Source organism: Oxyura jamaicensis, chromosome 3 (genome assembly GCF_011077185.1).
Source record: "Oxyura jamaicensis isolate SHBP4307 breed ruddy duck chromosome 3, BPBGC_Ojam_1.0, whole genome shotgun sequence".
NCBI classification, from domain to species: domain Eukaryota; kingdom Metazoa; phylum Chordata; class Aves; order Anseriformes; family Anatidae; genus Oxyura; species Oxyura jamaicensis.
In genome coordinates this window covers 81,240,181-81,253,144 of record NC_048895.1, presented here as the reverse complement: position 1 = coordinate 81,253,144, position 12,964 = coordinate 81,240,181, and the positions used below count along the sequence as shown (strand labels likewise).

At 43.5% G+C, this 12,964-nt stretch overlaps 1 protein-coding gene across 4 annotated transcripts in view; it reads right to left on the bottom strand.

Annotated features, from left to right (window-relative positions):
- Positions 1-2,998: 2,998 nt before the first annotated feature.
- The window catches only part of GJB7 (gap junction protein beta 7), a 33,875-nt gene continuing 23,909 nt past the window's right edge, over positions 2,999-12,964 (bottom strand). Inside the window, exons 1-4 of one of the 4 annotated variants that reach the window (XM_035319947.1) lie at positions 9,893-10,103; positions 8,100-8,161; positions 5,790-5,873; positions 2,999-4,102 (exon numbers count right to left, since the gene is read on the bottom strand). In XM_035319947.1, the coding sequence (XP_035175838.1) occupies positions 3,281-4,075 (795 nt within the window). In that variant the 5' untranslated portion in view covers positions 4,076-4,102; positions 5,790-5,873; positions 8,100-8,161; positions 9,893-10,103 and the 3' untranslated portion in view covers positions 2,999-3,280. Of the gene's footprint in view, positions 4,103-5,789; positions 5,874-8,099; positions 8,162-9,892; positions 10,106-12,964 lie in introns of those variants that run through there. The other 3 variants (XM_035319948.1, XM_035319950.1, XM_035319949.1) reach the window with 3 other exon arrangements.

Genomic DNA, 12,964 nt, shown 5'->3' with positions numbered 1-12,964 from the left:
AACAGCTTGTTGCCGATGGGGAAACAGCCAAATTGAGGCTGGATACAGAGCACGGTCTGTTTCGTGACCGAAAGACATCTTTTAATGGGCAATTAGCCTCTCTTGTGGTTAACTGTGTTCCTAAAAAGAAATCCTAAAACTGTCCAAGCCCTAATCGAGTGCAGTGGGTTGCTCCTCACGTGTTTTGGGATGGCCGTCCTTGACAGGGGAGGACTGTTGGTCCCTGACCGTTCTGCGGGCACATCCTGCCCACGGCTGTTACGTGGCTGGGGAGAGAAGTTTTTAAGAAACACCAAAAGCACGTTTCAGGTCAGGTAAGGAGGAGCAGGTGGCTGCACTCCTGCACCTGGTTTCTGTGCCACAGGAGGCCCTGGGTCAGGGTCCCACCTGCATGGGCACCAGGCCCTGGGGGAGCCGCGGGGCGCGAGGAGGCTGTGGGTGCCAGAGCCAGACATGGAGCGGGGAAACTAACAGCAAACAGGGAAGTATTTTTCTCCCCATGACTTTTTTTATAAACTTATCTCTCACAAGACAAGATTTCATGGGTTTTAAAGAACACCAGGGTTTACAAAAGCTTTGGATCTTTTCAATGTTTGTGGAGAAGTTTTAAAAAAGGCATGAGGTAAATATTTCTGTATGAAGGTGTATGGAGGGATTGTGGTATTTTTCCATTGCAGTAAGGGCTGAGGTCAGCTTCGTACCAGTTGCTGTGTGTTAAAGGAGACAGTTCTTTCAGTCTTTAAAAAGAGAGAAATACAACATTTGAATGGAAAAAAAAAAAAAATGGCATTTTTTTCTGGGTGGCATGGAAGTTTGATATATGAGGGGAAAAATAAGCCCTTTTAGTTTAGGCTTTGAGTCTACAAACTCATTTGAACCAAAAATGCAAATATGAGTGACTTCAGAGATGGGTGGATGAGTAAGGTTTAACCTAGAGCACAAAGGAATGTGAAGGTGATAAAGGTGGGGAAGGAGCCAGGGTATGAAAGGAACCAGTAAAAGACCAAATGCTGGACAAGAGAGGCTTCAGAAAGTAGAGGAGTTCCTGTTCTCATGTCAAGTAAAATCTGGCAGAGCTGCCGTGTGTGATGCTCGTTTCCTTTACACTAATGGCTCTGCTAAATACTCCTCTAATTTTGCAGCAGTTGATGCAAAAGCCACTCGGCTCTTTGCTACCAGGGAGTCAGGGCTTACGCAGCTGGTCCATAATACTTTGTCAGAATAAAGTGGTTTACATGAGAAATAATTTCTAGTTGTATCAAATCTGAAATATCTACCAAGACTTGAAACACTACCATCTGGAATATAACTTACTATTTCATGATTGTTGAGGATAGGAATTAGCAAGAAATAAAAGCTTGTATATGCATTAAAAATAAATAAATAAATAAATAAATAAGTTACCGTATCACATGAACATTTTTGGTCTAAGCAGGAAGTTCTGGCCAGCTGCAGAGTTTGGAGAGATGCTCTGAAGCCCTTCAAGCCCTGACAACGTATTTTTTTATTAGAGAAGAGCTACGACAAATTTAATCAGAAACCTGTTAGCTGAACTGCACTTTGTTCTCTTGCTCTCAAATAAACCCTGCTTAAAAAAATAAAGAGCTTTTTCATTAAAGTGCTATCTCTAAATCTGTCCTTGATAATTACAAAATAGTTTTTATGGCAGTATTTTTCATTTTGACAGTGTTCCATTGTCTTAAGAAATGATGCACTAGGGTACAAAAAGGACAAGATGTTTTTGGTTCCCTTTCTCAGTTACTGAAACGGTGGCAGTACCGGTTACACGGAGCAGATCAGCAATGGTTTTGCTTCACGCAGTGCTTGATGGGGTTTGTGCAGTAGTTGTAAAAGACGTTGTAATTGCATCCCTCTCCTGAGACATTCTGCATATGTAGAGACCTAACAGAAAATGTTTGGAGCTGTAAAGCGCGTTGTCTCGATAGACACGCTGCTGCAGCACCGTGCGAGACGTAAAACTTTAACTGGCCGCAAGCTGGCAAGGTAGTAGTATCTGACACGCTGCTGCTGCTGAGATCAGAGGCAATTGTATTTTCACCTCTTATAAAATCAGGTTTATCATAGAAAGAAAGAAAAAAATAATAAATAAAACTTGATTGAGCTTGAAAATCATGGTCAAAAGTACGTAATTTTTTCAGTAATTCCTAAAGTTAATTCTGTAATTGCTGCCCCAGTACTCATAAAAGTAATGCTTTGTAACCACATCTGGAGTTTCTGGAGTGAAAAAACAGTTAACGTGCTTTCACTACTCGGTTCAACATCCTGGCAGCTCTGCTTATTGCAGGCAGCCTTTTCTCTAAAAGCGTGTGTTTTGATCAGACTCAGCACTGATGTCAGGTCTTTGATCATGGCAAAGGAAGGAGAACACTAGCCTGAAATAAGTCTTTTTAGGCATTGATTTCTATCATCTCCGAACCCTGAGTTCAAAAGAAGACTCATTTCTGGCCCTTTCCTGTTACCCCATGTTACATCATAACAAAGAGCAGTGACGCGTAGTGTCCAAGAGATGTTCTGAAATTTGGGGGGGGGGGGGGGAGGGCAATAAGTCATTATTTTCTACTTTTCTTACGGGTTATGTTCTGCTGATAAAGGTCCTAGAGACTGTGAAGGGCTCAAGTACCTACAGACGGAGGTGTTCCACAAATAGCTAAAATACTGGTCTGCCTTTATCACCATCGGCTTAGCTAGATGTATTTACCCCTTATTATTTTTTCTTTTTTTTTGAAATGCTTCATAGGAGGCCAACTGGAATGGGCTTGAGATCATCCAACTCACTTTGAGATACGAGTAGCTGTTGTATGCCAACACTTCTGGTTGTTATCTCAACATTTATAAGATCCACCTACCTGGCAAATGCTCTAAATCCCCTTGCTGTCCAGTAACTTAATTCCAGGTTCTTCTGTCTCTGGATATAAAAATCCTTTTTTTGCTTGTACCAAAGCGATTCTGTGTAATATGCAAAAACACAGCTGTTTGAGCAATTGTTGCAGTATGATTTATCATAAACGTTTGTGTACATATTAAAACTCCATGGAATTTTCAGGCCTCTTCACCTTTTGTTTCGACATGAACAGATCTAGATAATTCTATGCATGACATACATAATGCAAGTGAATTTATTTGCTCACATAATGGAGGGAGGGAACTAACAGTGGAAAAATACTTCCTAGATAACTCCTTTCACTTCTGTGAAGCACCGATTGGAACAGAACAATTCACGAGATACAGCAGGTGTAACAGGAAGGCATTGTCCAACATTTCAAGTCAGTGGGGAGATTTTTTCATCTCCATCTTGTGCATTCAGAGGCAAGGACGGGGGGCTGTCGTGGACTGGTCCTGCAGCTGCTGCTCTCCTGTGACCGATGGTTCCCGATTTGTGGCAATCGCTTGCTGAGCCTCGATGTTTCTTGGTGTACTTCTTCAGATAGCATTTCACGGAGTATTTGCAAATGAGGTAACTCAGTTCACTTAAATTTAATACAATGCACAGACATGAAGTTGCCACCAGAAAATAGAGGAAAATCATCTTCTCAGTTGGCTTGGAAATATAGCAGTCAACAGTATTAGGACACGGTCTCACGTCGCATTTGACAAGATGTGGTATTTTGAATCCGTTGTACAATTTATAAAACAGAATGAGAAAAACGATTTCAAATCCTGTTTTTAAAACAAGACTGATGAGATAAGTGCACAGCAATCCACCGTCTATCTCACCTGGACTTTTGTAAAGTTTCTGGTTGTGCTTTTTTTCTCTGTTCTCTCGATAAGCAACATGGAAAACAACCAAGAGCGAAGGGGTGGAGACCAGGATTAACTGCAAAGCCCAGAGCCTGATGTGAGAGACAGGGAAAAAATGGTCAAAGCAAACATTTTCACAGCCAGGCTGCTTGATGTTGCATTCAAATTCATCGTGTTCGTACTTCCAGATGTTTTCGGCAGCCGCAACATAAACCAGCAAGCGGAATATGAACACAACTGCTACCCAGATTCTTCCAATTCCCGTTGAATATTTATTCACTCCACTCAGCAGGTCACGGAGGAATGCCCAGCTCATCTTTCTCCTCGGGAAAGGAAGGAAATGCTGTATAAAAGAAGCACAAGATCAGAGATGCTTCCTCTTGGGTGAAGAGAACAGGAAGTATGTTCAAGGTGAAATGCAGCCAGTAGGTGAAGCAATTTAAACTGACTAAGCATTTAATAAGGAAGGGGAAAAAAAATCTCTTAGTTCTAATAACTTTTACCTTCTGAGGCTATCATACGAAAACTACTTGCTGTTAAAGTAGGTTTTTGTCAATTAGGCTGAAGCCTAATTGTTCTGTTAGGCTGTCCTCTCTGCAAGTAGATGTGCCTGTTCTTACCAAGGGTCTCCCGAGCGCCAGGCAGAGCGTCCCTGGCTGAGTTCAGACGAGTGCTCTACCACCAAGGCACACTCAACGTGGCACCGTCTGTTTCGCAAACACTAGGCATCATCAAATCCCATTTCACTTTCAAATTTATGCATAGGAGCCAAGTATCTCATAATAAGTTGACTACCACGATGCAGATTTTTTCTTTTTGTCTGATCTTGTCAGTAAATTTATGCAGTATTTTAAGTCCTATACTGCTGCACTGGATATTTTATTTTTTTTATTTCAATTTCTTATTTAAGAAATGCACTAAACTTTATTCCCCAAATTTGTATATTTTATATATATGTATATTAATAGTTTATTTTCCATGAAAGTCTTCCTTTGCCCTAGCTCTGGAGCTTTTCTTTTGCGAAGGGATGATTCAAGGAGCCACTGGCAGCCAGGCTCTCCTGAAAGTCAAGTGAGGACCTGAGAGAGGCACCAAGAGCAAGCACATGGTCCCCTTCCCACCTCTGGGTTCTGCACGGAGGACACCAAGCCCTGTGTAAGAGCAAGAAGTGCATCCATTCACGGGGACAGAATGGCTGGGAAGCGTCAGGAGGGGAATCTGAGAGGCTTTCAGATCCAAATGTTTGCTCTTAATGGCTTCGTCACTTCTACTGCTCCTGCTTAGCAGGGGGGGAAATGCACCCACCTATGGCTGCCCCAGCGTTTGGGAATCCCGCTGCCAGTGCTGTAGCTGCAGTTAGTGCTGGTCACTGCGCAACTTCATCAGCTGGCACGTTTGAGTACCAGCAGCTATTAGGCCACAGCATCACAAAGCTCAGTGCAGATGGGAAGCTCAGTGCTTCTTTTGCTGTCCCTTGAGCCTGCAGCCCATGAAGACCTCTGCCTATAACCAGACTGCTACTGGAAAACAAGGGTATTTGCTTATTTGGGTGCTCCTACACTGCTACCATTAGAGCTGGTGACTTCCTGGAGGAGCTGAGGACTGGACATACTGCCAATTCATACTGGGAAGGATGCTGAAAAGGTGTTCTCACCAAGAATTGTTACCAGGCTACTCTTTCATGCTGTAGGTAAAAAGGAGTAACAGGAATATCGTTTGGCTTATGTCCTATCAGACATATGCTTTTAAATATATTTGGCAGACTGGCGACTTCATTATAGAGCTATTTCTATCCTCTATATCTGCAATTAGAGCTCAAGCAGATGTTTAAATCAAGCTCTCTGAGGTATGAGCACTATGCCTTTAACGATTTCTATCTAAGTAATTTACAGCCAATGTATCAGTCTCGAGGGGGCTGAGTAGCAAGGTGTGTCGATGCTACCGATACTGCTATCCGATAAAGCACAGGCCAGGAAACAAAGCGTTCACACGAGCAAGCACAAGCTGCATGCATACATGTCAATACTCACAAACAAGCTGTCCTCCTGAATAGATTTCTTGCTGAAGGAAAGCCTCGAAGGCCTTTTTCTGGGATTTTAAGATGTGTGCAGGCACTACAGAAGGAAGACTGAATTTTATTATTCAATGGAAAACCAGCGTGGCTTTTGCTAATGGCCAAGAGAACCGTACCCGTCCTTCCTGCTGCAGAAAGCCCAGTGTCACCTACCAACCCATGCTTACAGGCACCTTACGAGTAGCTGAAGGTGCACCAGTCCTGAGCTCTCAGCTGAATGAGGGGGGGCAGAAGTTGAAAACAGGATGGGTCTCCCTGCCCAGAGACAGTGGTGGTCAAGGCCTTGACAAAAATCTTGAGCAGGACTTGTGCAGTGGGTAAATTCCAGCTAGCCAAAAGACTGGATGGATGGATGGATGGATGGATGGATGGATGGATGGATGGATGGATGGAAATGCTGCAGAGCTGTTGTGAAATACAGCAACCCGGGCTGTACCTAGAAGTCTGGCCCTTAACTGAGTCAAAGGTTCAAGAAAGACAGCAACAGATGGGTCATAGGGGAATCTGTTTGGCACAAAGGAAATAAGGACCACCACCAAAAATAGAAAAGCTTCTATTGCAAAATGCAAAGGAGACACTAGAGAGTCTAAAACAGTCAGATCATTTGCTCCACTTGCTCAAAAAGAAGATGAATATGGCAAGAGGAGCAGGAATTTGAGGTTAGATTTACCTCAAACTGTCCATGCACATACGCACACCTCAGCTTGGACAAAAGCTGAAGGTTAGAGATCCTTTGATGTGCTGTGCTCATTTCTATCTGATGTAGCAAGGATGAGAATGAAAACCAATTCCTGGGCTGCTTCTGCTCCCTGCCAGGAACCAGAGCAGGTAATCCCCTCTCCTCTTCCTCCTACTCACATACAAAATTTATCCCCTGGCTGTGACTTTGACTTTGCCGAGCAGACAGAGCAACCCGAGTGCTCCATCAGCTCCAGGAGTGAGGAATGGAATTCATCGAGTAAAGCGTCTGGTAACGCCACTGTTGCTGAACATAGCAAATAATCCCTTCCATCCTTCAGTGAGGTCTACAGAAATCTGGCTAATGTGCATGGAGTAATGCATCCAGAGAATGAGTTCATCTAGATTTCAGTCGGCTCTGCTACTCTAATGACGTTACAAGCAGAAAAGTTATCTCTGTGTAGAGGAAAATGGGGGGGGGGGGGGGGAAAAAAAAGGCAAAAACAACCTCCTCAGAAAGAGAGGAAGAGGGGAAAGCATCCAAATTGTTAAAGGCACACAGGGGGCAGGCCGCTCAGAGCAAGCAGGCAAATTACAGGTCGAAGGTGCTGCATTAGTGGAAAGGGAAATGGAAGGGTGAGAAAGAGCAGAAAGGGTGTGTGTCTGGGAACTGTGGGTCTAGCGCTCGAACACAGCTAGCCTTGCAGGATGAGAGATGGAAAATCAATTTCTTTTTCTGATATAAACATTGCTAATGGGAGCTTTCTGTTGCACCTATGACTTAACCTTGTCTTTTTTTTTTTTTTTAATATATATATAAGGAACAAATTATAAAGAGTGTAAAATAAAGCAGAGAACAGTAGCAGAGAATCACAGAGGAGAGTATAGGATCATAAAAAAGCAGACTTGGTAGCAATCTTGAGAGGTCATCCTCTCCAGCTTTTATATATATAGGATTTTTATATGTGTGTGCATATATATATATATGTATATATATATAAATATATATAAAGTTTAAACAAAATATAATCTCAGCCCTTTTGTTTTAAAACACCAGGGATTAACCCCGTGTTTTGAGGAAAAGAAGAAAAAAGCATTGGCACGATGATTTCTGTAGATGACCAAACAAATAATGAAACTTAACTGCAGGTTCTCGTTTTGTAATTTCACTTTCCCTTTATTTTCTTTGTTTGATGATATAAGGAAATTTTACTGTTGCTGATTCTTTGTGCTTGTTTCATGGACTACCCACTGCTTCCTTACTGCCTGCCACCGGCCTGAGGTCCACAGGCTGAGCAGCACCGATTCACTTCATTCTCTGCCCCTAAGAAGGCTTTGTCATACTTTTAACTCTTGCTGACAGGTGTTTGTTCAGCCTGCTCTGAAATTTATGGAAGCTCCACTCCCACCCTACCGTGGTGCATCCATTCCGGTGCTCTGCTACAGAAGAAGAGGCAGCAGGAAACCTCCTGGGAATGCAGAGGGACAGACCAGCTCCAAAGTCACCCCGCTAAGCTGGGCATGCACCAGCTTTTCACACTGTTGAGCATCAGCAGTAGGAGATGAACTACTGCTGCAAGTCACTCACCTTGCAACGCCTTTGCTTCTTGCTCAACAGTCACAGTGCCGACATGAGTGGTTTTCCAGGTCCTTGTGAAAAAGGCAATGAAAAGAATATAGAGGTCAGACACCTAGACTTGTGTGGTTTGGATAACCTGTCTTTTATCATAAAACGAATAAAGAGCATAGCATTGAAACTCGTTGCTTTTTCAGGCTCTTCAGAAACAAGCCGGGTAAGGCATTTAATTCTGCCAGCCCCAGAGCAGGCAAACGCAGCCCTACTGGTCTGCGGTCTGGGCAAGCTAGTCACTGCCACAGCGGCTGTTGTAGTAGTGCAGCAGAGCCCGTGGTCCTCAGACTGGTGCAAGCAGTGGTTTCCCACCCAATTCATCCTTCAGATGCTTCCAGCAGTATGGCTAATGTAAATCTGATGGCAATAGCTTGCTTCCTTTCACAGATCAACTAAGAGCAAACTGTAGACTGTTTGGACTGAACTTCCCTGGCATAAATCCTTCATAAATATGATAAAAATGGAGTCCTCTGCTCAAAACATCAAGAATCTAGACAGGGAAAACCCATGCTGTGGAGGAGGAGATGTCCATAAGAGAGGTGATGGGGTTTATCCAATATCACCCGACACATCAGGGGCAGAGCTAAAGAGCCAGGGAAGCTCATAGCCCAGTCCATTGCCTTCATCTTCCTTAGCTTACTGATTTTAGCCTCCCACTATTTCGTGCCTATCATTAACTTTTAACTCATCCAAACAAGAAATATGTCCCTGTGTAAGCCTCGGGGTACTGCAATAATTTATATTAAATGCAGAATTCTGTAAACAATTAAATACTGCTTAAAATAGACGTGGTGTGTAAAAACATCAGCTGAGATACTTATTTGCCAAGTGACTACAAAAGGAAAAGAAAAGACTAGATGGAAAGAAGTTCATCTGGTTGATTTGAGATTCACATCTGACTTTGGCACAGGCTTTCTGAGTAGCTTGGGACAAATCCCTTTCCTTTCTGGGCTTCAGTACCTTAGCTGCCAAACACTCACTTCTCTGAAAGCGCCCCATATAAATTATGTCTTCAGTAGGCTTCGTAACCTTAAGAATGCATGGCACTCTTTTTCACAGCCAGCAGTGGCAAAATCCCATCTTGTTTTGTACTTGGGAAAACCACAAACTCCACTTAATAACCCAGCAGCTGCTGAGAGTGATGCTTTGCCAGCTGCTAATTGCTGTGGTCTCTCCTCCACAGCAGATGAATGGTTTTTGAGAGAGGGCAGACGCAGTTCACTGCTGTCTTTGCTACTTCAGTAAATCATATAATTTAAAAATACAAACTCAGAAGAATCCAAAATGACTTTAAAAGAAATGGCATCCGTATTTCACCCATGCAACTGGTAGAGCATTTTCCATCAACTTCATGCCAAACAGATAACCATCTCTCCCATGCTCTCAAAAAAAAGATCCCTTCCTCTGCAGCAAATGATCTTCAGCATTAATAAGTATTACTTCTTTGTCGTTCAGGATACTGTTGTAACATTTTGGCCAAATCTTATCAAAATGAATTGAGAAAGCCAAAAGATTTCCACTTGAGCAAGTGTTAGAAATGAAGTCATTTGTCCATGGCTACACTGAGTTTGCAACTCTTTAGTAGGTACAAACAAGGCACTGAAAACAGGATTCGATCCGTGTCTCATGCTGGCAGATGGGACACTGCCACGAGGCTGTTGTCAAGCCTGTTCAACCTTAAAAAAAAAAAAAAAAAAAAAAAACCTCTCGTTTGGTAAGACTATATTTTATAGCAAGAAACCTGAACTTACCTGTGTGGCTGTGAGTGATTACAGCTGGACCCTCGTTTTCTAGTGGCATTAACCATCAGCGGTTCATTTCCAAGAAAGGAGTCGCTGCTCTAAGCCTCGAGAATGGAAACTGCCCGTCTCCCGGGCAATACAAACTAAACCAGTGAAACGTGATCGCCTCTTCCAGCACACCCTTCCACCCAGAACCGTAACGCGTCTGGTGTCAGCAGAGAGATACCAGGAAACCGAGGCATTTGTTTAACATCACGAGGCTTTATTTTCATCCCTTGAGCGCTCACCGGCGACCGCTGTCCGGCTGCACACCTCCGGCTTTTACGCTGGCAGAAGCAGAAGCTGCGGGCACACACGCTGCAGCCCCAAAGCAGAGGGCAGGGACCGACGATAGCCCGTGAGATACCACCAGCCCGAGAACAGAAAGCCTCAACTCGCTAAATTAATGAATTCTTCACAGTACAATTTATTTAGCTTAAACTTACTGGGGCTTCTATTACCACATGTGACCATTTAGGAGTTCTGTGCAGAGGAGGATGTCACTAATACACGTGTCTGACTTAGCAGCTCGCTCCTGGCCCCAGAGAAGCCAGCTGAGCCAAGTTTCATTCGCATCAGGTAATTTAAAGGCCAGAGTGATGGCACGAATATTGTAATTACCTGAAGGGCAATTGCTGCAGGAGCGAGAAAGCTAGAATTTAACTTTAAAGCTAGGCTTTATTATAGCATTAAAGGCATCGGAGCAATTATAGAGATGGAAAAGAAAGCTGTAAAAGCCCCTGCAGCCCATTCTTTATTAATCAGAAACGCATGGTTATGATCGGGTCACTTAAATGTCAGAGTTGTTTAAGTGTCTTATGACACTGGCTGCTGTATCTCCATCCTAACCTAAGTACATGGATGTTAGGCACTGCTGCTCCCCAGTGTATTTTGGTTATGTGGTGGCATTTGTATTTAAAAAGACAACTCTAAGGTGCAGAGAGTCAAAAAGCACACAGATTACAGAGACAGATGGATTTTATTCTGTTAAACCTATGAAATTTCTACCCTCCAGAGTCCTGCCCAGGAGCTGTGTTCCCTGACTCCAACTTGAAGGGTGCCCAGCTCTGAGCAATAGAGAAAACCCACCTCTGTGATGTTTCTCTGCTCCTCCTTTTCAGGAGAAACTGGCTTTCTCCTTCCAGAGGGGGTGGTCTGGGTTTTTGTTTTATTCTGTTCGCAACTGGAAACAATTTCCCCCCTCCTTAATGAAAGTAGAACCCAACAAAATGCATTTTCTCTTCCATATTGAATTCAGTTCAGCAGACTTATAACCCTGATCAGTAGCTGAAGAATAACAATTGCTTTAATCTTGGCTGGAAAGCATGGCTGGGGGATTTTTCTGTCTCCTAGAGACAAAGCTGGTTAACAAGTGTTTTTGAAGATGTATACATAATGCTATGTATTGCAAAAGATTCACTTTAACAGATTCTCATTTTTAAAGCGTTTATTGCCTTAAAACTATTTTGCATCATCAGTGGTAGGGGCCCAGCAAATGCATGCTGAAAACTCTGCTTTCTTCCAGCGAGGATGAGACGAATGAGCAACAGCAGCTGAAAAGCATCGTAAGGGCTCTTGAGACTGACACGAGCCGAGCAGCGCATACACAGAAAGCTCTCAATGGCACCTCTGTCTAGCTGGAGATCTGTTTGTTTCTTCTTCGGCATTTATTTCCTCGATACGGCCTGAGTGAAATTATTGTTCCCCTTGCCATTAACTGTGAATTAGGCGGAGGAAATACCTGTAATTCCTAAATTTTGCTTTCCCTTCTCACCCACTGTCCTTTCCCCCAGACTTGTTTAGCTTTTTCTGCCAAAAAAAAAAAAAGTCCCAATTGCCATCTCTAATTAAAATATAAACTCAGTGTCTAAAACATTGCAAAAAGCAGGCAAAACAGGCATGCAATTACACAGTACGCATTCATGTATGAGAATCCTAACAAATACATGATGGAAATTGCCTCTCTCCCTGCAAGTCACACCCGTGCTGAAGTCCCAATGTTTATACAGAAGGAATAATTCTGTGTCCCCGGCAGATCTGTAACCGTGTGTCTCTAAAACAGGGATAAGCTTATCGGCAGCTTGAGGCATCCTATCCTCATTTCGAAGACAGCGCGAAGCTCTCCCCTTTGTGCGGCACTTGAAACAAGCAGGAGCTGTGAGGTGAATCACCAACTCGCGGCGGCAGGCCGCTGTGCCGAGTGCTGCATCAGGCTGGCTGCTGCATGCTAACAATGTCTGCGGGTTACGGTATCAGATTCGTTCTGTTCTCCACAGAGACTTCTGCGGCTCAAACGATAAGGGGATGCGAGTCTCAGGAAAAGCAGGAGCTGCTATTAAGTTCTGAATGGCCGCAGCACACAGCACAATAGCGAAAGCGAAATCCCGAAGGAATTCGTTTAAAAGGAAAATAAATCTCAGTAACAGCCTTGGGTTTTGAAAAGGAAGATTTTGGGTCTGCGCGTTGACTTTACAGGAGAGATACTCAGATAATAAGATTATGGCTGTCTTGTAAAGACTCAGAAATACCACAGATGTTTACAGTTCTACCCTTTAAAGAACACCTTCTATAAAAGGATGCCAGACAACTTTATAAGCATTGATGGACTGAGCTTTTCAACATCCCATAGTGTCAGACGCCAACATAATATTCACATTGCAGATAAAATAAAACACTTTCTCACAGCCATGAAGCAAAACTAGAAACAGCAAGCAGTCCGAGCTTCCCTCCACTGCGGAGCTAATTTGGATATTCAGCACCTGCATAATGCATGCTGAGCACCAGCACTCACACCAAAGCCCAACCCCATTTCTAAGCCCCTCTCTTTGTATGCATAATGCCTTATCCCACAAGTCATCCTGCGGAGAACAATCTCCCTCCAGCAAGGGGTGTTCTTTGTACAGTGTGTGCTTTCTTCCCCCACCAGTGATGTCTGTGGGACTTATCTGCCCCTTATCAGAAAGATGGGAAGCGCCAGAGAAGTACCAGCAGTCTAACAACCTCCACCGCCGTCCGTGTGGCAAAGTGGCTGAGCTTTCTGGC